The sequence below is a fragment of the Oncorhynchus gorbuscha genome, linkage group LG03 (genome assembly GCF_021184085.1).
Source record: "Oncorhynchus gorbuscha isolate QuinsamMale2020 ecotype Even-year linkage group LG03, OgorEven_v1.0, whole genome shotgun sequence".
NCBI lineage: Eukaryota > Metazoa > Chordata > Actinopteri > Salmoniformes > Salmonidae > Oncorhynchus > Oncorhynchus gorbuscha.
This window is the reverse complement of record NC_060175.1, coordinates 95,710,707-95,736,048: the sequence shown is the minus strand read 5'-3', so window position 1 is coordinate 95,736,048 and position 25,342 is coordinate 95,710,707. Positions and strand designations below refer to the sequence as shown.

Genomic DNA, 25,342 nt, shown 5'->3' with positions numbered 1-25,342 from the left:
ATCTCACTGTAGTAGTCTGTGGGCTGTGTCTCACTGTAGTAGTCTGTGGGCTGTATCTCACTGTAGTAGTCTGTGGGCTGTATCTCACTGTAGTAGTCTGTGGGCTGTATCTCACTGTAGTAGTCTGTGGGCTGTATCTCACTGTAGTAGTCTGTGGGCTGTATCTCACTGTAGTAGTCTGTGGGCTGTATCTCACTGTAGTAGTCTGTGGGCTGTATCTCACTGTAGTAGTCTGTGGGCTGTATCTCACTGTAGTAGTCTGTGGGCTGTATCTCACTGTAGTAGTCTGTGGGCTGTATCTCACTGTAGTAGTCTGTGGGCTGTATCTCACTGTAGTAGTCTGTGGGCTGTATCTCACTGTAGTAGTCTGTGGGCTGTATCTCACTGTAGTAGTCTGTGGGCTGTATCTCACTGTAGTAGTCTGTGGGCTGTATCTCACTGTAGTAGTCTGTGGGCTGTATCTCACTGTAGTAGTCTGTGGGCTGTATCTCACTGTAGTAGTCTGTGGGCTGTATCTCACTGTAGTAGTCTGTGGGCTGTATCTCACTGTAGTAGTCTGTGGGCTGTATCTCACTGTAGTAGTCTGTGGGCTGTATCTCACTGTAGTAGTCTGTGGGCTGTATCTCACTGTAGTAGTCTGTGGGCTGTATCTCACTGTAGTAGTCTGTGGGCTGTATCTCACTGTAGTAGTCTGTGGGCTGTATCTCACTGTAGTAGTCTGTGGGCTGTATCTCACTGTAGTAGTCTGTGGGCTGTATCTCACTGTAGTAGTCTGTGGGCTGTGTCTCACTGTAGTAGTCTGTGGGCTGTATCTCACTGTAGTAGTCTGTGGGCTGTATCTCACTGTAGTAGTCTGTGGGCTGTGTCTCACTGTAGTAGTCTGTGGGCTGTATCTCACTGTAGTAGTCTATGGGCTGTATCTGTCATGTTTTGTCATATATTGTCTTGTCCTTGTGCTTTCCCTTCTGTTCGTTTCCCCCTGCTGGTCTTATTAGGTTCGTTCCCTTTTTCTATCCCTCTCTCTCCCCCTCCCTCTCTCTCTTCTCTCTATCGTTCCGTTCCTGCTCCCAGCTGTTCCTCATTCTCCTAACTCACTCATTTACTCTTTTCACACCTGTCCCCTATTTTGCCCTCTGATTAGAGTCCCTATTTCTCCCCTTGTTTTCCGCTTCTGTCCTTGTCGGATCCTTGTATGATGTTTCGCTGTTCTGTGTCCTTGTCTCGCCCTGTCGTGTTTTGTCTCCTTCAGATGCTGCGTGTGAGCAGGTGTCTTAGTCTGCTACGGTCGGTGCCTTCCCGAAGCAACCTGCAGTCAATGGTCGAGTCTCCAGTCTGTCCTCGTTACTACGAGTGGATTTAAGTTTTTTCCTGTTTTGTTTTCTTCTTGATTTTTCCAGGATTATTACTTTTGTCATATACTGGAATAAAGACTCTGTTTTCGTTAAGTCGCTTTTGGGTCCTCATTCACCAGCATAACAGAAGGATCCGACCAAGAATGGACCCAGCGACTACGGATTCTCGTAACACTGCCGTCGAGATCCAGGGAGCTATGCTCGGCAGACACGAGCAGGAATTGTCTGCTGCTCGTCATGCCGTTGAGACCCTGGCCGCTCAGGTTTCCGACCTCTCAGGACAGTTTCAGAGTCTTCGTCTCGTGCCACCAGCTACTTCCTGGTCTTCCGAGTCTCCGGAACCTAGGGTTAATAACCCACCATGTTACTCGGGGCAGCCCACTGAGTGCCGCTCCTTTCTCACCCAGTGTGATATTGTGTTCTCTCTCCAACCCAACACATACTCAAGAGAGAGGGCTCGGATTGCTTACGTCATTTCACTCCTTACTGGTCGGGCTCGAGAGTGGGGCACAGCTATCTGGGAGGCAAGGGCTGAGTGTTCTAACAATTATCTGAACTTTAAAGAGGAGATGATACGGGTTTTTGATCGTTCAGTTTTTGGTAGGGAGGCTTCTAGGGCCCTGGCTTCCCTATGTCAAGGTGATCGATCCATAACGGATTACTCTATAGAGTTTCGCACTCTTGCTGCCTCTAGTGACTGGAACGAGCCGGCGTTGCTCGCTTGTTTTCTGGAGGGACTCCACGCTGAGGTTAAGGATGAGATTCTCTCCTGGGAGGTTCCTTCCAGTGTGGACTCTTTGATTGCACTCGCCATCCGCATAGAACGACGGGTAGATCTTCGTCACCGAGCTCGTGGAAGAGAGCTCGCGTTAACGGTGTTCCCCCTCTCCGCATCGCAACCATCTCCTTCCTCCGGCTCAGAGACTGAGCCCATGCAGCTGGGAGGTATTCGCATCTCGACTAAGGAGAGGGAACGGAGGATCACCAACCGCCTCTGCCTCTATTGCGGTTCTGCTGGACATTTTGTCAATTCATGTCCAGTAAAAGCCAGAGCTCATCAGTAAGCGGAGGGCTACTGGTGAGCGCTACTACTCAGGTCTCTCCATCAAGATCCTGTACTACCATGTCGGTCCATCTACGCTAGACCGGTTCGGCTGCTTCATGCAGTGCCTTGATAGACTCTGGGGCTGAGGGTTGTTTTATGGACGAAGCATGGGCTCGGAAACATGACATTCCTCTCAGACAGTTAGGGAAGCCCACACCCATGTTCGCCTTAGATGGTAGTATTCTTCCCAGTATCAGATATGAGACACTACCTTTAACCCTCACTGTATCTGGTAACCACAGTGAGACCATTTCCTTTTTGATTTTTCGTTCACCTTTTACACCTGTTGTTTTGGGTCATCCCTGGCTAGTATGTCATAATCCTTCTATTAATTGGTCTAGTAATTCTATCCTATCCTGGAACGTTTCTTGTCATGTGAAGTGTTTAATGTCTGCTATCCCTCCTGTTTCTTCTGTCCCCTCTTCTCAGGAGGAACCTGGTGATTTGACAGGAGTGCCGGAGGAATATCATGATCTGCGCACGGTCTTCAGTCGGTCCAGAGCCAACTCCCTTCCTCCTCACCGGTCGTATGATTGTAGTATTGATCTCCTTCCGGGGACCACTCCCCCTCGGGGTAGACTATACTCTCTGTCGGCTCCCGAACGTAAGGCTCTCGAGGATTATTTGTCTGTTTCTCTTGACGCCGGCACCGTAGTGCCTTCTTCCTCTCCTGCCGGAGCGGGGGTTTTTTTTGTTAAGAAGAAGGACGGTACTCTGCGCCCCTGCGTGGATTATCGAGGGCTGAATGACATAACGGTTAAGAATCGTTATCCGCTTCCCCTTATGTCGTCAGCCTTTGAGATTCTGCAGGGAGCCAGGTTCTTTACTAAGTTGGACCTTCGTAATGCTTACCATCTCGTGCGCATCAGAGAGGGGGACGAGTGGAAAACGGCGTTTAACACTCCGTTAGGGCATTTTGAGTACCGGGTTCTGCCGTTTGGTCTCGCTAATGCTCCAGCTGTTTTTCAGGCATTAGTTAATGATGTACTGAGAGACATGCTGAACATCTTTGTTTTTGTCTACCTTGACGATATCCTGATTTTTTCATCGTCACTCGAGATTCATGTTCAGCACGTTCGACGTGTACTCCAACGCCTTTTAGAGAATTGTCTCTACGTGAAGGCTGAGAAGTGCGCCTTTCATGTCTCCTCTGTCACATTTCTCGGTTCTGTTATTTCCGCTGAAGGCATTCAGATGGATCCCGCTAAGGTCCAGGCTGTCAGTGATTGGCCCGTTCCAAGGTCACGTGTCGAGTTGCAGCGCTTTCTAGGTTTCGCTAATTTCTATCGGCGTTTCATTCGTAATTTCGGTCAAGTTGCTGCCCCTCTCACAGCTCTTACTTCTGTCAAGACGTGCTTTAAGTGGTCCGGTTCCGCCCAGGGAGCTTTTGATCTCCTCAAGAAGCGTTTTACGTCCGCTCCTATCCTTGTTACTCCTGACGTCACTAAACAATTCATTGTCGAGGTTGACGCTTCAGAGGTGGGCGTGGGAGCCATTCTATCCCAGCGCTTCCAGTCTGACGATAAGGTCCATCCTTGCGCTTATTTTTCTCATCGCCTGTCGCCATCGGAACGCAACTATGATGTGGGTAACCGCGAACTGCTCGCCATCCGCTTAGCCCTAGGCGAATGGCGACAGTGGTTGGAGGGGGCGACCGTTCCTTTTGTCGTTTGGACTGACCATAAGAACCTTGAGTACATCCGTTCTGCCAAACGACTTAATGCACGTCAAGCTCGTTGGGCGTTGTTTTTTGCTCGTTTCGAGTTTGTGATTTCTTATCGCCCGGGTAAGAAGAACACCAAGCCTGATGCCTTATCCCGTCTCTTTAGTTCTTCTGTGGCTTCTACCGATCCCGAGGGGATTCTTCCTTATGGGCGTGTTGTCGGGTTGACTGTCTGGGGAATTGAGAGACAGGTTAAGCAAGCACTCACTCACACTGCGTCGCCGCGCGCTTGTCCTAGTAACCTTCTTTTCGTTCCTGTTTCCACTCGTCTGGCTGTTCTTCAGTGGGCTCACTCTGCCAAGTTAGCTGGCTATCCTGGCGTTCGAGGTACACTTGCTTCTATTCGCCAGCAGTTTTGGTGGCCTACTCAGGAGCGTGACACGCGCCGTTTCGTGGCTGCTTGTTCGGACTGCGCGCAGACTAAGTCGGGTAACTCTCCTCCTGCCGGTCGTCTCAGACCGCTTCCCATTCCTTCTCGACCATGGTCTCACATCGCCTTAGACTTCATTACCGGTCTGCCTTCGTCTGCGGGGAAGACTGTGATTCTTACGGTTGTCGATAGGTTCTCTAAGGCGGCACATTTCATTCCCCTCGCTAAGCTTCCTTCCGCTAAGGAGACGGCACAAATCATCATTGAGAATGTGTTCAGAATTCATGGCCTCCCGTTAGACGCCGTTTCAGACAGAGGTCCGCAATTCACGTCACAGTTTTGGAGGGAGTTCTGTCGTTTGATTGGTGCTTCCGTCAGTCTCTCTTCTGGTTTTCATCCCCAGTCTAACGGTCAAGCAGAAAGGGCCAATCAGACGATTGGTCGCATATTACGCAGCCTTTCTTTTAGAAACCCTGCGTCTTGGGCAGAACAGCTCCCCTGGGCAGAATACGCTCACAACTCGCTTCCTTCGTCTGCTACCGGGCTATCTCCGTTTCAGAGTAGTCTGGGGTACCAGCCTCCTCTGTTCTCGTCCCAGCTCGCCGAGTCCAGCGTTCCCTCCGCTCAGGCGTTTGTCCAACGTTGTGAGCGCACCTGGAGGAGGGTGAGGTCTGCACTTTGCCGTTACAGGGCGCAGACTGTGAGAGCCGCCAATAAACGTAGGATTAAGAGTCCTAGGTATTGTCGCGGCCAGAGAGTGTGGCTTTCCACTCGTAACCTTCCCCTTACGACAGCTTCTCGTAAGTTGACTCCGCGGTTCATTGGTCCGTTCCGTGTCTCCCAGGTCGTCAATCCTGTCGCTGTGCGACTGCTTCTTCCGCGACATCTTCGTCGCGTCCACCCTGTCTTCCATGTCTCCTGTGTCAAGCCCTTTCTTTGCGCCCCCGTTCGTCTCCCCCCCCCCCCGTCCTTGTCGAGGGCGCACCTATTTACAAGGTACGTAGGATCATGGACATGCGTTCTCGGGGACGTGGTCACCAGTACTTAGTGGATTGGGAGGGTTTACGGTCCTGAGGAGAGGAGTTGGGTTCCATCTCGGGACGTGCTGGACCGTTCGCTGATTGATGATTTCCTCCATTGCCGCCAGGATTCCTCCTCGAGTGCGCCAGGAGGCGCTCGGTGAGTGGGGGGGTACTGTCATGTTTTGTCATATATTGTCTTGTCCTTGTGCTTTCCCTTCTGTTCGTTTCCCCCCTGCTGGTCTTATTAGGTTCGTTCCCTTTTTCTATCCCTCTCTCTCCCCCTCCCTCTCTCTCTTCTCTCTATCGTTCCGTTCCTGCTCCCAGCTGTTCCTCATTCTCCTAACTCACTCATTTACTCTTTTCACACCTGTCCCCTATTTTGCCCTCTGATTAGAGTCCCTATTTCTCCCCTTGTTTTCCGCTTCTGTCCTTGTCGGATCCTTGTATGATGTTTCGCTGTTCTGTGTCCTTGTCTCGCCCTGTCGTGTTTTGTCTCCTTCAGATGCTGCGTGTGAGCAGGTGTCTTAGTCTGCTACGGTCGGTGCCTTCCCGAAGCAACCTGCAGTCAATGGTCGAGTCTCCAGTCTGTCCTCGTTACTACGAGTGGATTTAAGTTTTTTCCTGTTTTGTTTTCTTCTTGATTTTTCCAGGATTATTACTTTTGTCATATACTGGAATAAAGACTCTGTTTTCGTTAAGTCGCTTTTGGGTCCTCATTCACCAGCATAACAGTATCTCACTGTAGTAGTCTGTGGGCTGTATCTCACTGTAGTAGTCTGTGGGCTGTATCTCACTGTAGTAGTCTGTATCTCACTGTAGTAGTCTGTATCTCACTGTAGTAGTCTGTGGGCTGTATCTCACTGTAGTAGTCTGTGGGCTGTGTCTCACTGTAGTAGTCTGTGGGCTGTATCTCACTGTAGTAGTCTGTGGGCTGTATCTCACTGTAGTAGTCTGTGGGCTGTGTCTCACTGTAGTAGTCTGTGGGCTGTATCTCACTGTAGTAGTCTGTGGGCTGTGTCTCACTGTAGTAGTCTGTGGGCTGTATCTCACTGTAGTAGTCTGTGGGCTGTGTCTCACTGTAGTAGTCTGTGGGCTGTATCTCACTGTAGTAGTCTGTGGGCTGTATCTCACTGTAGTAGTCTGTGGGCTGTATCTCACTGTAGTAGTCTGTGGGCTGTGTCTCACTGTAGTAGTCTGTGGGCTGTATCTCACTGTAGTAGTCTGTGGGCTGTATCTCACTGTAGTAGTCTGTGGGCTGTGTCTCACTGTAGTAGTCTGTGGGCTGTATCTCACTGTAGTAGTCTGTGGGCTGTATCTCACTGTAGTAGTCTGTGGGCTGTGTCTCACTGTAGTAGTCTGTGGGCTGTATCTCACTGTAGTAGGCTGTGGGCTGTATCTCACTGTAGTAGTCTGTGGGCTGTGTCTCACTGTAGTAGTCTGTGGGCTGTATCTCACTGTAGTAGGCTGTGGGCTGTATCTCACTGTAGTAGTCTGTGGGCTGTGTCTCACTGTAGTAGTCTGTGGGCTGTATCTCACTGTAGTAGGCTGTGGGCTGTATCTCACTGTAGTAGTCTGTGGGCTGTGTCTCACTGTAGTAGTCTGTGGGCTGTATCTCACTGTAGTAGGCTGTGTTTTGGTTATTTGGATCTCCATTCACCTTCTTTTAGTTGTATTTGTTTACTGTTCATGTAACTAAATGTATAGTAGATTTTGTAATGCCTTTATCAATGTAATATTTTGTTTACTAGACTGACTTGCTATGGCTGTTATGTTCTCTTCGCATTCATTCGTTCACAGCTTGTCAGTATTCTAAGCCAAACCGCTATTCAGTATTTTTGTTTCTATGCATAAATAACTTGGCTACTACTGTCAGCATTTAGTTTGAATTATTTTGGTAAGACATCTGACGGTATGGCTGCATTCACGTAAGCTGTATCTCTCTCGTAGCCTCTATTAATTACCATAACGGGTTTAGTGTGTAAGGTGCTGTCCATTGTGCTGACACAGTCCAGTGGAGATAGGCTTATAGGCTGTTATTTCAAAAAGTACTCAATCAATGGTCTTGGAGTTTCGGCATATGAACTTGATGTTTATTGTGGTTTTGCGTGATATAAGCAGGATTCAAAATAATTCCAACGCAAGAACCCTCCAAAATTGTGCCCCCCTCACTGATTTTAAACTGTCACTTTATCCTGATATGGCCACATACGCATATTGTACCACACACACACGGGCGTGCACTCTCACACACACACACACACACACACACACACACACACACACACACACACACACACACACACACACACACACACACACACACACACACACACACACACACACACACACACACACACACACACACACACACACACACACACACACACACACACACACACAGATGTACGAACGTGCACGCGCACACACACCCACACTTCAGAGAGAAAGAGACTGGTTCTGCTCTTCTTCTTCTCTCTTAATCACTCCCTGCCTGCTGAGCAGAGTGGGCCAGCCCATGGGCCAAGGTTAGAGCGATGCAGCTGTGTTGCGTTGTCACGCCTCTACAGCTGACCTGGGTTCAAATACTATTTTAAATCATTTCAATTACTTTATCTGTACTTGATTAAACTTGTCTGGCTTAATGGACCAATATAATATACCCAAAACGTTAAACCCTGCCCATCTGGTAATCTCGACAGTATAGTGCAAAAGCTCAAAGTATTTGAAAGATTTCAAATAGTATTTGAACCCAGGTCTTCTCTACAGATACATTCCTCTGGCAGAGAGCAGGACAGTTGGTAACACTTTAGAAGAATAAGTCATGCTGTATTATCACGCTTACCAGGCAGTATAAACATTATTTCTAGCAGCAAATTGCCCATTAAGTGGCTGTTGTAGAACTGATTGCAAACCTTGTAATTTCTTGTTAGTCATACCCAATTAAGAAATAATATGAGTGGAGCTATGTAAGTTTCCAAATATATATTTCCAGAACAACCTGACCTCTAACTCTCAAAGTGAGTATTATACCCAGGTAGTCTGTTATTGTAAATAACTAGTGATTCTTAACTGACTCGCCTGGTTAAAGAAAGGTTATATACATGTAAATAAATACCGGTATATAAAACGTATATTCAGATGGATTTTACATCCCACTTCCTGATAACATCAGTCATGTCACACCTGTTGTCACCATGGTAATTCTAGAACTATTATGACCTAGTTACCTGTCCCTTCTTCTTCTTCTTCTTCTTCTTGTTTGATTGTCCACCTTCTCCTCCACCTGCCTTATCTTTCATCTGTCTTCACCTATTCTGTTATTCTTACACCTAATCTGGGTAGCTTGCCTCAGCTGCCACTACGCTCCCTCTACCCATACTCTCAGCACTCTCTCTTCCTCCTCCTCCACCCCTCTCTCTCTCTCTCTCTCTCTCTCTCTCTCTCTCTCTCTCTCTGTCCTCCTCCTCCCCTCTCTCTCTCTCTCTCTCTCTCTCTCTCTCTCTCTCTCACTCTCTCCTCCTCCTCCACCCTCTCTCTCTCTCTCTCTCTCTCTCTCTCTCTCTCTCTCTCTCTCTCTCTCTCTCTCTCTCTCTCTCTCTCTCTCTCTCTCTCTCTCTCTCTCTCTCTCTCTCTCTCTCTCTCTCTCTCTCTCTCTCCTCCTCCTCCCCTCTCTCTCTCTCTGTGTCGGTTTATTTGGTCTCCCTATCCCACGACTCTGTTTCTCAAATTGTCAGTTTCATTCATATCAATTATATTTACTTTTGTGCTATTTATTTATAAATGGGAGAAAATAAACTGGATTTTATTGGGATCAAGAGAGGGTGTGATTGGAGGGGAGAGAAAGAATGTGAACATAGGAAGGCAAGAGAGAGAAAAAAGAGAGAGAGAAAGAACATGAAAGAGAGAGAGAAAAAAAGAGGGAGAGGAGGAATGTATGGGGTATAAACGAGGGATGAGAAAGATTATGAGAGCGAAGGATAGAGGGATAGAGATAGAGAGGGATACAGGCAGAGAAGGATAGAGAGAGAGAGAGAGAGAGAGAGAGAGAGAGAGAGAGAGAGAGAGAGAGAGGGGGGGATAGAGGGAGAGAGGGGGATAGAGGGATACGGAGAAAGAGAGAGGGAGAGAGAGAGGGAGAGAGAGAGGGAGAGAGAGTGGGATAGAGGGAGAAGAAGTCATATCAAGCCGGGGAAAGTATGAGAATGAAAACAACTGAAAGCAGGATTTATGTCAGACAGAAGGAGAGAGTTAGACAGACAGACCAACAAACATACTGTAGAACTGTTACCAACACTAAATAACTGTCACCAACACTGTGGCACTGTTACCAACACTGTGGAACTGTTACCAACATACACACTGTAGAACTGTTACCAACAGACACACTGTAGAACTGTTACCAACAGAGTAGAACTGTTACCAACCCAGTGGACCTGTTACCTACACTACGGAACTGTTAACAACAGACACACTGTAGAACAATTACCAACACTGTGGAACTGTTACCAACACTGTATAACGGTTACCAACACTGTATAACTGTTACCAACAGACACACTGTAGAACTGTTACCAACAGACACACTGTAGAACTGTTACCAACAGACACACTGTAGAACTGTTACCAACAGACACACTGTAGAACTGTTACCAACAGACACACTGTAGAACTGTTACCAACAGACACACTGTAGAACTGTTACCAACAGACACACTGTAGAACAATTACCAACACTGTGGAACTGTTACCAACACTGTATAACGGTTACCAACACTGTAGAACTGTTACCAACACTGTGGAACTGTTACCAACACTGTGGAACTGTTACCAACACTGTAAAACTGTTACCAACATACACACTGTAGAACTTTTACCAACACTGTAGAACTGTTACCAACAGACACACTGTAGAACAATTACCAACACTGTGGAACTGTTACCAACACTGTATAACGGTTACCAACACTGTAGAACTGTTACCAACACTGTGGAACTGTTACCAACACTGTGGAACTGTTACCAACACTGTATAACGGTTACCAACACTGTAGAACTGTTACCAACATACACACTGTAGAACTTTTACCAACACTGTAGAACTGTTCCCAACACTGTGGAATTGTTATGAACACTGTGGGACTGTTACCAACACTATAGAATGGTTACCAACACTGGGGAACTGTTACCAACAGACACACTGTAGAACTGTTACCAACAGACACACTGTAGAACTGTTACCAACATACACACTGTAGAACTGTTATCAACACTGTAGAACTGTTACCAACAGACACACTGTAGAACTGTTACCAACAGAGTAGAACTGTTACCAACAATGAAGAACTGTTACCAACCCAATGGACCTGTTACCTAGACCTGTTACCAACACTGTGGAACTGTTACCAACATACACACTGTAGAACTGTTACCAACAGACACACTGTAGAACTGTTACCAACAGAGTAGAACTGTTACCAACCCAGTGGACCTGTTACCTACACTACGGAACTGTTAACAACAGACACACTGTAGAACAATTACCAACACTGTGGAACTGTTACCAACACTGTATAACGGTTACCAACACTGTATAACTGTTACCAACAGACACACTGTAGAACTGTTACCAACAGACACACTGTAGAACTGTTACCAACAGACACACTGTAGAACTGTTACCAACAGACACACTGTAGAACTGTTACCAACAGACACACTGTAGAACTGTTACCAACAGACACACTGTAGAACTGTTACCAACAGACACACTGTAGAACAATTACCAACACTGTGGAACTGTTACCAACACTGTATAACGGTTACCAACACTGTAGAACTGTTACCAACACTGTGGAACTGTTACCAACACTGTGGAACTGTTACCAACACTGTAAAACTGTTACCAACATACACACTGTAGAACTTTTACCAACACTGTAGAACTGTTACCAACAGACACACTGTAGAACAATTACCAACACTGTGGAACTGTTACCAACACTGTATAACGGTTACCAACACTGTAGAACTGTTACCAACACTGTGGAACTGTTACCAACACTGTGGAACTGTTACCAACACTGTATAACGGTTACCAACACTGTAGAACTGTTACCAACATACACACTGTAGAACTTTTACCAACACTGTAGAACTGTTCCCAACACTGTGGAATTGTTATGAACACTGTGGGACTGTTACCAACACTATAGAATGGTTACCAACACTGGGGAACTGTTACCAACAGACACACTGTAGAACTGTTACCAACAGACACACTGTAGAACTGTTACCAACATACACACTGTAGAACTGTTATCAACACTGTAGAACTGTTACCAACAGACACACTGTAGAACTGTTACCAACAGAGTAGAACTGTTACCAACAATGAAGAACTGTTACCAACCCAATGGACCTGTTACCTAGACCTGTTACCTACACTGTGGAACTGTTACCAACAGACACACTGTAGAACTGTTACCAAAACTGTAGAACTGTTCCCAACACTGTGGAATTGTTATGAACACTGTGGAACTGTTACCAACACCGTGGAACTGTTACCAACACTGTAGAATGGTTACCAACACTGTGGAACTGTTACCAACAGACACACTGTAGAACTGTTACAAACAGACACACTGTAGAACTGTTACCAAAACTGTAGAACAATTACCAACACTGTGGAATTGTTACCAACAGACACACTTTGGAACTATTACCAACAGACACACTTTGGAACTGTTACCAACACTGTGGAACTATTGCCAAAAGACACACTGTAGAACTGTTACCAAAAGACACACTGTAGAACGTTTACCAACACTGTAAAAATGTTACCTACACTGTAGAACTGTCACCAACACTGTAGAACTGTTACCAACACTGTGGAATTGTTACCAACACTGTGGAACGGTTACCAACAGACACACTGTAGAACTGTTACCAACATTGTAGAACTGTTACCAACAGACACACTGTAGAACTGTTACGAACACTGTGGAACTATTGCCAACAGACACACTGTAGAACTGTCACCAACAGACACACAGTAGACCTGTTACCAACAGACACCCTATAGAACTGTTATCGACACTGTAAAACTGTTACCACCAGACACATGGTGTAACTGTTACCAACACTGTGGAACTGTTACCAACACTTTAGAACTGTTTCTAACACTGTAGAATGGTTACCAACACTGTGGAACTGTTACCAACACTGTAGAACTGTTACCAACACTGTGGAACTGTTACCAACACTGTGGAACTGTTACCAACAGGCACACTGTGGAACTGTTACCAACAGCCCCACTGTACAACTGTTACCAACAATGTAGAACAATTACCAACACTGTGGAACTGTTACCAACAGGCACACTGTATAACTGTTACCAACACTGTAGAACTGTTCCCAACATTGTGGAATTCTTATGAGCACTGTTGAGCTGTTACCAACACTGTAGAACTGTTACCAACACTGTGGAACTGTTCCCAACACTGTGGAACTGTTCCCAACACTGCAGAACGGTTACCAACACTGTGGAATTGTTACCAACACTGTGGAACTGTTCCCAACACTGTGGAACTGTTACCAACAGACACACTGTATAACTGTTACCAACACTGTGGAACTGTTACCAACACTGCAGAACGGTTACCAACACTGTGGAATTGTTATCAACACTGTGGAATTGTTACCAATACACACACTGTAGAACTGTTACCAACATTGTAGAACTATTACCAACAGACACACTGTAGAATTGTTACCAACAGACACACTGTAGAACTGTTACCAACAACACTGTAGAACAATTACCAACACTGTGGAACTGTTGCCAACATACACAATGTATAACTGTTACCAACACTGTAGAACTGTTACCAACAGACACACTGTAGAACTGTTACCAACAGACACACTTTGGAACTGTTACCAACACTGTGGAACTGTTACCAATAGACACACTGTAGAACTGTTACCAACAGACACACTGTAGAACTGTTACCAACACTGTGGAACTATTGCCAACAGACACACTGTAGAACTGTTACCAACACTGTGGAACTATTGCCAACAGACACACTGTAGAACTGTCACCAACAGACACACAGTAGACCGGTTACCAACATACACCCTATAGAACTGTTATCTACAATGTAGAACTGTTTCCAACACTGTAAAACTGTTACCAACACTGTAAAACTGTTACCAACACTTTGGAATTGTTACCAACAGACACGCTGTAGAGCTGTCACCAACAGACACAATGCAGAACTGTTACCAACACTGTTGAACTGTTACCAACAGGCACACTGTAGAACTGTTACCACCAGACACACTGTGGAACTGTTACCAACACTGTGGAACTGTTACCAACAATGTAGAACGGTTACCAACACTGTAGAATGGTTACCAACACTGTGGAACTGTTACCAACACTGTAGAACTGTTAGCAAAAGCTTGGAACTGTTACCAACACTGTAGAACTGTAACCAAGACTGTAGAACTGTTACCAACACTGTTGAACTGTTGCCAACACTGTTGAACTGTTGCCAACACTGTTGAACTGTTGCCAACAGACACACTGTAGAACTGTTACCAACACTGTTGAACTGTTGCCAACACTGTTGAACTGTTGCCACCAGACACACTGTGGAACTGTTACCAACACTGTGGAACTGTTACCAACACTGTAGAACGGTTACCAACACTGTAGAATGGTTACCAACACTGTGGAACTGTTACCAACACTGTAGAACTGTTAGTAAAAGTTTGGAACTGTTACCAACACTGTGGAACTGTTACCAACAGACACACTGTAAAACTGTTACCAACACTGTGGAACTGTCACCAACAGACGCACTGTAAAACTGTTGCCAACACTGTAGAACTGTTACCAACACTGTGGAACTGTTACCAACACTGTGTAACTGTTACCAACACTGTAGAACGGTTACCAACACTGTAGAACTGTTATCAACACTGTGGAACTGGTACCAACATTGTAGAACTGTTACCAACACTGTAAAACTGTTACCAACACTGTAGAACTGTTACCAACACTGTGGAACTGTTACCAACACTGTAGAACTGTTACCAACACTGTGGAACTGTTACCAACATACACACTGTAGAACTGTTACCAACATACACACTGTGGAACTGTTACCAACACTGTAGAACTGTTACCAACACTGTGGAACTGTTACCAACATACACACTGTAGAACTGTTACCAACATACACACTTTGGAACTTTTACCAACACTGTAGAACTGTTACCAACACTGTAGAACTGTTACCAACACTGTGGAACTGTTACCAACACTGTAGAACTGTTACCAACACTGTAGAACTGTTACCAACACTGTGGAACTGTTACCAACAGACATAGATGGGTTAGCTGACAACATTCTGGATGTTTTGACTGATTTCATATCAATGTTAATATGACTAACATTCGCTATCTAGATAACCAACATCTGTAACAATGTATTTGACAAACAAGTGCTAATTGTGTTAATTTATTTATGTTTTCAATTAACATTGGAGACAAAATATAGCTTACATGTTGTCAATAATTGAAGCCAACCTGTTCTATTTCGTCCCATAGTTGCGCACACATTGATTTAGTTGCTAAACAACCAACCCGTCTATACTGTAGAAGTGTTCCATAAAAGCACAGCTTTACTGACCTACATACACACTGACAGGAAATATGCAATACGTTGAAAAGTTGAATCACATGACAATATTTGACTTGTTTGATTAAATATTGTGTTTGACTGTATTGTTCAAACATAATATTTTTGTGTTAATGGTGATGAATGATAAGGCCGTCAAATGTTTGTTTTATAACAAGACAATGAAATGACCTGTAAAAGTTATTTAAATCTTCATGACAAAACCTACCAGGAAGATCACAATCAATGAAACAAAGAGTCTGCGCTGGCCCTAATGGGGCCTATTTTAGTGCTCTGTCTCTCTCTTGCTGTCTCTATCGCTCTATATATATATATATCTCTCTCTCTCACTTTTTGTCTCGCTATCTCACTCACTCACTCACTCACTCTCCCTCTGTCTCTCTCTCTCTCTCTCTCTCGCTCTTCCATTTCCTTGCTAGAAGCATGAAGCTCTATTCCCAAAATCACAGAGTTTGTGCCTGTTATATTGACCTTGGAAGAAGTCAATGAAAGATGGCAGAAGTTTTGACAAGATGTCTGGACAGAGACAGTGATAGGACGTAGGAAGGAAGGGGAGAGGGATAGTAAGACAACTCGTCTGTCCAACAAATTGCGGGGCAATTGAATATAATTTAATAAAAATGGGATTATCCCAAACTAACAAACCAATGGTTTATTACCAGATCTTAACCCAAAATGTTTATTTTAACGTAAACAAACAAGGTAAGCTTGTGACTCGCATGCTCCTTGTAGAGACCGGAGTTGGGATTTAGCACTCGGTTATTTCTACAGGCCCTCTGTGCCCTCTCCCTCCACAAACAAACTCAGGAAGCGATTTTATCATTATTATTTTTCTAAGGTTTCTGTTGTTTTATTTTTGTTATTACTTAGGCATGGAAAGTATCTCAGAGAAAACGGGTTGGGATGGATTAGGCCACTCCTCTCTGACATCTGCGACGGCAGGAAGAAACAACCTCACTTCCTCCCTCTTCTCCGACTTCACGTCCCTCAACAGTTCTCATGGAGGAGCAGGGTCCTACTATTGGATTATCCCAGAGAACGCCTCAACCACCACGCTCCAAGCCTTACCCCAGCCCAGGGTGAGGGATTTGGGCCTGGCCCGGGCCGAGATAGGGGTGCTGGGCCTGGTACTGGCCCTGACTACCCTGGGAAACGGCTTTGTACTGTGGGTGCTGCTTCGCAGGAGGAAACAAAATGCTCCCATGCACCTGTTCATGGTCAACCTGTGTCTTGCTGACCTGGTGGTGGCGCTGTTCCAGGTGAGACTGACACCTCAGGGTATGGAGTCGACTACAGTTTTCTTGAGATTGATCCTTACCCTGTTCTGTTTGTTAGGCACCACATTGGTGTACTCAACATCAGTAGCCTATGAGTGATCAATGTAATGAGGACATATTGTTACGGTGCAGCTAGCTAGCATGACCACTCTAGTATGTTTACTAATGGCTTTGATTACAACAATATGAATGAGTCAACTATTCCCCAACCCTCTAACGCACTGACATACTGGCTGCACTTATGTATTGAGTGTGGACCTGTCAGTTAAGCACACATTCGCCCACCATTGTGTGGTGGACTGGGCGCAGTTCTCAAAACACAATGGAAATGGCCTGATCATTCAAATAAATATTATTTTTTATTCCATTGCTTTAGGAGCTAGTCTACTCTGTTTCTATATCCACACTAGCATCATGTATTGATTAATGGATTCTAAGTAGTATGCTAGTATCTAACATAGCCAAGTTTAACATCCTCCTGTTTCCTGTCCGTCCCTTAGGTACTTCCCCAGCTGGTATGGGACATCACAGGAAGGTTCAAGGGGCCGGATTTTCTGTGTCGCTCAGTAAAGTACCTGCAGATCGTAGGGATGTTCGCGTCCTCCTATATGATCGTTGCCATGACGGTAGATCGGCACTATGCCATCTGCTGCCCACTGCAAGCCTACCGTGGTGGGTCCGTGTCGCGCTGGAACACCCCTATCATGACGGCCTGGGGCCTGGCCCTACTGCTCTCCATACCACAGGTAGGAACGCTATCACTGCCCCCTGACCCTAACCCTGACCCTAACCCCGACCCTAACCCTGACCATAACCCTAACCCTGACCCCAACCCTAACCCTGACCCTAACCCTGATTCTAACCCCGACCCTAACCCTATCATGGGGCCTGACCCTACTTCTCTCCAAACCACAGGTAGGTACTGTAGGGGACATTAAACCTAAACCTAGCCTCATCCCTAACCCTAGCCTCATGTCCACATCCCAGCTCAACCCTAACCCTAGCCTCATCCCTAACCCTAGCCTCGGGGATTACTTATCCTATCCTAGGTATTCCTTAAAGAGGTGGGGTTTCAGGTGTCTCCGGAAGGTGGTGATTGACTCCGCTGTCCTGGCGTCGTGAGGGAGTTTGTTCCACCATTGGGGGGCCAGAGCAGCGAACAGTTTTGACTGCGCTGAGCGGGAGCTGTACTTCCTCAGTGGTAGGGAGGCGAGCAGGCCAGAGGTGGATGAACGCAGTGCCCTTGTTTGGGTGTAGGGCCTGATCAGAGCCTGGAGGTACTGAGGTGCCGTTCCCCTCACAGCTCCGTAGGCAAGCACCATGGTCTTGTAGCGGATGCGAGCTTCAACTGGAAGCCAGTGGAGAGAACGGAGGAGCGGGGTGACGTGAGAGAACTTGGGAAGGTTGAACACCAGACGGGCTGCGGCGTTCTGGATGAGTTGAAGGGGTTTAATGGCACAGGCAGGGAGCCCAGCCAACAGCGAGTTGCAGTAATCCAGACGGGAGATGACAAGTGCCTGGATTAGGACCTGCGCCGCTTCCTGTGTGAGGCAGGGTCGTACTCTGCGGATGTTGTAGAGCATGAACCTACAGGAACGGGCCACCGCCTTGATGTTGGTTGAGAACGACAGGGTGTTGTCCAGGATCACGCCAAGGTTCTTGGCGCTCTGGGAGGAGGACACAATGGAGTTGTCAACCATGATGGCGAGATCATGGAACGGGCAGTCCTTCCCCGGGAGGAAGAGCAGCTCCGTCTTGCCGAGGTTCAGCTTGAGGTGGTGATCCGTCATCCACACTGATATGTCTGCCAGACATGCAGAGATGCGATTCGCCACCTGGTCGTCAGAAGGGGGAAAGGAGAAGATTAATTGTGTGTCGTCTGCATAGCAATGATAGGAGAGACCATGTGAGGTTATGACAGAGCCAAGTGACTTGGTGTATAGCGAGAATAGGAGAGGGCCAAGAACAGAGCCCTGGGGGACACCAGTGGTGAGAGCGCGTGGTGAGGAGACAGATTCTCGCCACGTCACCTGGTAGGAGCGGCCTGTCAGGTAGGACGCAATCCAAGCGTGGGCCGCGCCGGAAATGCCCAACTCGGAGAGGGTGGAGAGGAGGATCTGATGGTTCACAGTATCGAAGGCAGCCGATAGATCTAGAAGGATGAGAGCAGAGGAGAGAGAGTTAGCTTTAGCAGTTAGCAGCCTCATCCCTAACCCTAGCCTCATGTTCACATCCCAGCTCAACCCTAACCCTAGCCTCATCCCTAACCCTAGCCTCATGTCTACATCCCAGCTTAACCCTAACCCTAGCCTCATCCCTAACCCTAGCCTCATGTCCACATCCCAGCTCAACCCTAACCCTAGCCTCATAGAGCTGCCCTCAGAACAAGATGGAGGTAGAGCTGCCCTCAGAAGAAGATGGGGGTAGAGCTGCCCTCAGAAGAAGATGGGGGTAGAGCTGCCCTCAGAAGAAGATGGGGGTAGAGCTGCCCTCAGAAGAAGATGGGGGTAGAGCTGCCCTCAGAAGAAGATGGGGGTAGAGCTGCCCTCAGAACAAGATGGGGTAGAGCTGCCCTCAGAAGAGGATGGGGGTAGAGCTGCCCTCAGAACAAGATGGAGGTAGAGCTGCCCTCAGAAGAAGATGGGGGTAGAGCTGCCCTCAGAAGAAGATGGAGGTAGAGCTGCCCTCAGAACAAGATGGAGGTAGAGCTGCCCTCAGAACAAGATGGAGTAGAGCTGCTCTCAGAACAAGATGGAGGTAGAGCTGCCCTCAGAAGAAGATGGGGGTAGAGCTGCCCTCAGAAGAGGATGGGGGTAGAGCTGCACTCAGAAGAAGATGGGGGTAGTGCTGCCCTCAGAACAAGATGGAGTAGAGCTGCTCTCAGAACAAGATGGAGGTAGAGCTGCCCTCAGAAGAAGATGGGGGTAGAGCTGCCCTCAGAAGAGGATGGGGGTAGAGCTGCACTCAGAAGAAGATGGGGGTAGAGCTGCCCTCAGAAGAAGATGGGGGTAGAGCTGCCCTCAGAAGAAGATGGGGGTAGAGCTGCCCTCAGAAGAAGATGGGGTAGAGCTGCCCTCAGAAGAAGATGAGGGTAGAGCTGCTCTCAGAACAAGATGGAGGTAGAGCTGCCCTCAGAAGAAGATGGAGGTAGAGCTGCCCTCAGAACAAGATGGAGATAGGGCTGCCCTCAGAAGAAGATGAGGGTAGAGCTGCTCTCAGAACAAGATGGAGGTAGAGCTGCCCTCAGAAGAAAATAGAATAAATAGAATAGAATAAAAGTAGATTTCCCATCCAGGATGGAAATGTATACTTGGCATCACCTGACATTAAAATAATCACATGCACATGCATTCTCACATCACACACACTTAAACCAGTCAGTCCATCCTACTGCGTAAACTGAAAACATAGGGGACATTGATACATTCGCTCACAAATGACCACTGCTCCAACTGCACTGGATAGATAAGTACATATACCAGTACAATTTACACTGCAGTTAGTAGTCCTACAGCACAAGCAACAGCACTTGGCCTGAAGCGTCTGCCAGAGGGAAACCTTACGAATTGAGGGTGTAGTAGAGGGTGGGAGGGGTCTCCACCTGAGGGTGTAGTAGAGGGTGGGAGGGGTCTCCACCTGAGGGTGTAGAGGGTGGGAGGGGTCTCCACCTGAGGGTGTAGTAGAGGGTGGGAGGGGTCTCCACCTGAGGGTGTAGTAGAGGGTGGGAGGGGTCTCCACCTGAGGGTGTAGTAGAGGGTGGGAGGGGTCTCCACCTGAGGGTGTAGTAGAGGGTGGGAGGGGTCTCCACCTGAGGGTGTAGAGGGTGGGAGGGGTCTCCACCTGAGGGTGTAGAGGGTGGGAGGGGTCTCCACCTGAGGGTGTAGAGGGTGGGAGGGGTCTCCACCTGAGGGTGTAGTAGAGGGTGAGAGGGGTCTCCACCTGAGGGTGTAGTAGAGGGTGAGAGGGGTCTCCACCTGAGGGTGTAGTAGAGGGTGGGAGGGGTCTCCACCTGAGGGTGTAGTAGAGGGTGGGAGGGGTCTCCACCTGAGGGTGTAGAGGGTGGGAGGGGTCTCCACCTGAGGGTGTAGAGGGTGGGAGGGGTCTCCACCTGAGGGTGTAGTAGAGGGTGAGAGGGGTCTCCACCTGAGGGTGTAGTAGAGGGTGAGAGGGGTCTCCACCTGAGGGTGTAGTAGAGGGTGGGAGGGGTCTCCACCTGAGGGTGTAGTAGAGGGTGAGAGGGGTCTCCACCTGAGGGTGTAGTAGAGGGAGAGAAGGGTCTCCACCTGAGGGTGTAGTAGAGGGTGGGAGGGGTCTCCACCTGAGGGTGTAGTAGAGGGTGAGAGGGGTCTCCACCTGAGGGTGTAGAGGGTGTGAGGGGTCTCCACCTGAGGGTGTAGTAGAGGGTGGGAGGGGTCTCCATCTGAGGGTGTAGTAGAGGGTGGGAGGGGTCACCCACGACAGCCAGTGTCTTCTTTTTGGTTGCCTTGTGGAACAGACTGCTCCACTGTGCCTGTGATCAACCAGTTACTTTGCTGGCTGTGTTTACTATTCCAGTCAGTTTGCTTTTGTTCCTCACGCTCAGATGACCATACTGTCATATTGAAGGTGAGGATGCTCTCCACCAAGCTGCAGTACACCCTTTCAAGAACATCCTGGCTGACCCCAAAACCCTTCAATTTCCTGATTAGAAACAGGCACTGGCAAATGTCTGCATTCTCTGTAAAGCTCAGCTTGTCCTCAATTTGTGTCCCTAGGTCTTTGAAACGCTCAAGCATCTCCACTGGTTGGTCATTCAGAGAGAGTGGTTGGGACATTGGCAGGTTGTTGCCATTGATTATCAGCTCTGTTGTCTTGTCCACATTGATGTGGTGGGCACTTGACCGGCACAATTATTGAAGTTTGTTGGCCTGTTTAAAATAGCCGTCCCGATCTGACGTAGCATCTTTAAAAAATTGTCCCACCAGAGCCATGTCATCTGCGTACTTGAAACGGCTCACATTGTTTCCTTGGATTTTCATCTCGTTAGAGCATATAGAGAACAACAACGGTGAAAGGACACAGAGACGGCCCCATTCCTGAGGACCCTCTGGGTCAGGGTCAGTTAATCAGAGAGAGCCCCATTCCTGAGGACCCTCTGTGGTCAGGGTCAGTTAATCAGAGAGGGCCCCATTCCTGAGGACCCTCTGTGGTCAGGGTCAGTTAATCAGAGAGGGCCCCATTCCTGAGGACCCTCTGTGGTCAGGGTCAGTTAGTCAGAGAGGGCCCCATTCCTGAGGACCCTCTGTGGTCAGGGTCAGTTAATCAGAGAGGGCCCCATTCCTGAGGACCCTCTGTGGTCAGGGTCAGTTAATCAGAGAGGGCCCCATTCCTGAGGACCCTCTGTGGTCAGGGTCAGTTAATCAGAGAGGGCCCCATTCCTGAGGACCCTCTGTGGTCAGGGTCAGTTAATCAGAGAGGGCCCCATTCCTGAGGACCCTCTGTGGTCAGGGTCAGTTAATCAGAGACGGCCCCATTCCTGAGGACCCTCTGTGGTCAGGGTCAGTTAGTCAGAGACGGCCCCATTCCTGAGGACCCTCTGTGGTCAGGGTCAGTTAATCAGAGACGGCCCCATTCCTGAGGACCCTCTGTGGTCAGGGTCAGTTAATCAGAGAGGGCCCCATTCCTGAGGACCCTCTGTGGTCAGGGTCAGTTAATCAGAGAGGGCACCATTCCTGAGGACCCTCTGTGGTCAGGGTCAGTGAATCAGAGAGGGCGCCATTCCTGAGGACCCTCTGTGGTCAGTCAGTTAAAAAGTCCTTGATCCAACATGTGAGGCCTTCGGTGACATTCAGGTCCAGCAGTCGTTTCAGCAGTGTGTGTATATGCATTGTATTGAAAGCTGAACTAAAATCAATAACTAAAATGTGTGCATATGATTTTGCATGTTGAAGGTGACTAGCCACCATGTTCACCAAGGTCAGGGTAGCATCCTCAGTCTCCCTCTGTGCCTTATAGGCAAACTGTATGGGTCCAGTTGCTCTGCTATGGACAGGGTAAGGTGCTTACTGACAACCCTTCACCATGCATTTGGCCCAAAGGGGTATGAAGGCCACAGGTCAAAAGCCATTTGTTGATTTGGCCTGTGGCTTCTAAGGCACCGGTACAATGGTTGGCACCTTCCAGGAGTTTGGCACTGTGCAGGTGCTCAGCAGGAGTTGAAACAGTTGTGTGAAGACTCTCTTGTAGCTTGTCGTGCAGACCTTCATTACTTGCCCTGTAGTGCGTCTGGGCCCAATGCTTTGTGTGGCTTAATATGTGACAGGCATGAGGCCACCTTGTTCTCTGGTATCTGAACAGGAGAGGAATTGGGGATGCTGTCACATATTTGGTTGACATTCGTCTTTAAAAATCAACGATGTCAAATCTTCCTTAAGGTAATTTACAAAGGATGTACAGTCTGCAATGTGATTGTTCTCTGTTCTCTTCCTCTCTCCTCCCATCATTGCATTCCGTCCCATGCTTGTCTTGGATTGCCTGTACAGAACCTCTGCTCCACTTTTAGCTTTCCACATGTTTGACCTAAATTCATTTTCTTTCTCCTTTACAGCATGCGTATCTACTTTCAGGAAAGAAATGTAATTTCATTTAGGCACATTTTCAATTTCTTAGACACCCTTGGCTTGTTTTAGGGAAATACTCTGACAGTTTTTATGTTAATGACAGTATCCTCACAGAACTGGATGTAAGATGTGATACTGTCTGTCAACTCATGGGGTTCCCTACAACAGTCAAAGAACCCCCCACAGTCAGTGACATCAAAGCAGTCCTTGAGCTCCTCCCTGCTCTCCTCTTTCCATGCCTGAATGGATTTCTCTACAGGTTTTCTGCATTTCACCAGCTGACTGTATCTCGATAGGAGAAGGACAACGTTATGGTCGGATTTCCTGATGCTCTGCACACTGCCTTGTATGTGTCATCTATGTTGCCAAAACACTGTTCCACGATGCGCGTTGAGCGAGTCGGACAAGTGACTTACCTTTGCAGAGTGGGGAGGAGAGAGCGTGTTAAAATCCCCAAGCACAAATGCTGTCTGGTCAGCCGATCTGTAGCTCAGTTGGTAGAGCATGGCGCTTGTAACGCCAGGGTAGTGGGTTTGATTCCCGGGACCACCCATACGTAGAATGTATGCACACATGACTGTAAGTCGCTTTGGATAAAAGCGTCTGCTAAATGGCATATATTATTATTATTATTATTATTATAAATTGAAGCATTGAACCAGTCTGTAATCCTGTCAGCAGCTTCCTTATTGTTAGGTCCAGGCACGTACACTATATATACACTGCTCAAAAAAATAAAGGGAACACTAAAATAACACATCCTAGATCTGAATGAATGAAACATTCTTATTAAATACTTTTTTCTTTACATAGTTGAATGTGCGGACAACAAAATCACACAAAAGTTATCAATGGACATCACATTTATCAACCCATGGAGGTCTGGATTTGGAGTCACACTCAAAATTAAAGTGGAAAACCACACTACAGGCTGATCCAACTTTGATGTAATGTCCTGAAAACAAGTCAAAATTACCTCCCTACAACGCCTGGGCATGCTCCTGATGAGGTGGCGGATGGTCTCCTGAGGGATCTCCTCCCAGACCTGGACTAAAGCATCCGCCAACTCCTGGACAGTCTGTGGTGCAACGTGGCGTTGGTGGATGGAGGGAGACATGATTTCCCAGATGTGCTCAATTGGATTCAGGTCTGGAGAACGTGCGGGCCAGTCCATAGCATCAATGCCTTCCTCTTGCAGGAACTGCTGACACACTCCAGCCACATGAGGTCTAGCATTGTCTTGCATTAGGAGGAACCCAGGGCCAACCGCACCAGCATATGGTCTCACAAGGGGTTTGAGGATCTCATCTCGGTACCTAATGGCAGTCAGGCTGCCTCTGGCGAGCACATGGATGGCTGTGCGGTCCCCCAAAGAAATGCCACCCCACACCATGACTGACCCACAGCCAAACCGGTCATGCTGGAGGATGTTGCAGGCAGCAGAACGTTCTCCACGGCGTCTCCAGACTCTTTCACGTCTGTCACATGTGCTCAGTGTGAACCTGCTTTCATCTGTGAAGAGCACAGGGCGCCAGTGGCAAATTTGCCAATCTTGGTGTTCTCTGGCAAATGCCAAACGTCCTGCACGGTGTTGGGCTGTAAGCACAACCCCCACCTGTGGACATCGGGCCCTCATACCACCCTCATGGAGTCTATTTCTGACCTCAGGTAGTTCCTCGGTATAGGCTACCTCAGGTAGTTCCTCTGTATAGGCTACCTCAGGTAGTACCTCGGTATAGGCTACCTCAGAATAGGCTACCTCAGGTAGTACCTCGGTATAGGCTACCTCAGGTAGTTCCTCGGTATAGGCTACCTCAGGTAGTTCCTCGGTATAGGCTACCTCAGGTAGTACCTCGGAATAGGCTACCTCAGAATAGGCTACCTCAGGTAGTACCTCGGTATAGGCTACCTCAGGTGGTACCTCGGTATAGGCTACCTCAGGTAGTACCTCGGTATAGGCTACCTCAGGTAGTACCTCGGTATAGGCTACCTCAGGTAGTACCTCGGTATAGGCTACCTCAGGTAGTACCTCGGTATAGGCTACCTCAGGTAGTACCTCGGTATAGGTTACCTCAGGTAGTACCTCGGTATAGGCTACCTCAGGTAGTACCTCGGTATAGGCTACCTCACGTTGTACCTCGGTATAGGCTACCTCAGGTAGTACCTCGGTATAGGCTAACTCAGG

At 47.7% G+C, this 25,342-nt stretch overlaps 1 protein-coding gene across 1 annotated transcript in view; it reads left to right on the top strand.

The window, feature by feature from the left end:
- Positions 1-25,342, top strand: part of LOC124032304 (vasopressin V2 receptor-like) — a 69,778-nt gene that overhangs the window by 26,477 nt on the left and 17,959 nt on the right. Inside the window, 2 exon segments of the mRNA XM_046344595.1 lie at positions 16,152-16,540; positions 17,059-17,304. Of these exon segments, the coding sequence (XP_046200551.1) occupies positions 16,154-16,540; positions 17,059-17,304 (633 nt within the window). The 5' untranslated portion in view covers positions 16,152-16,153.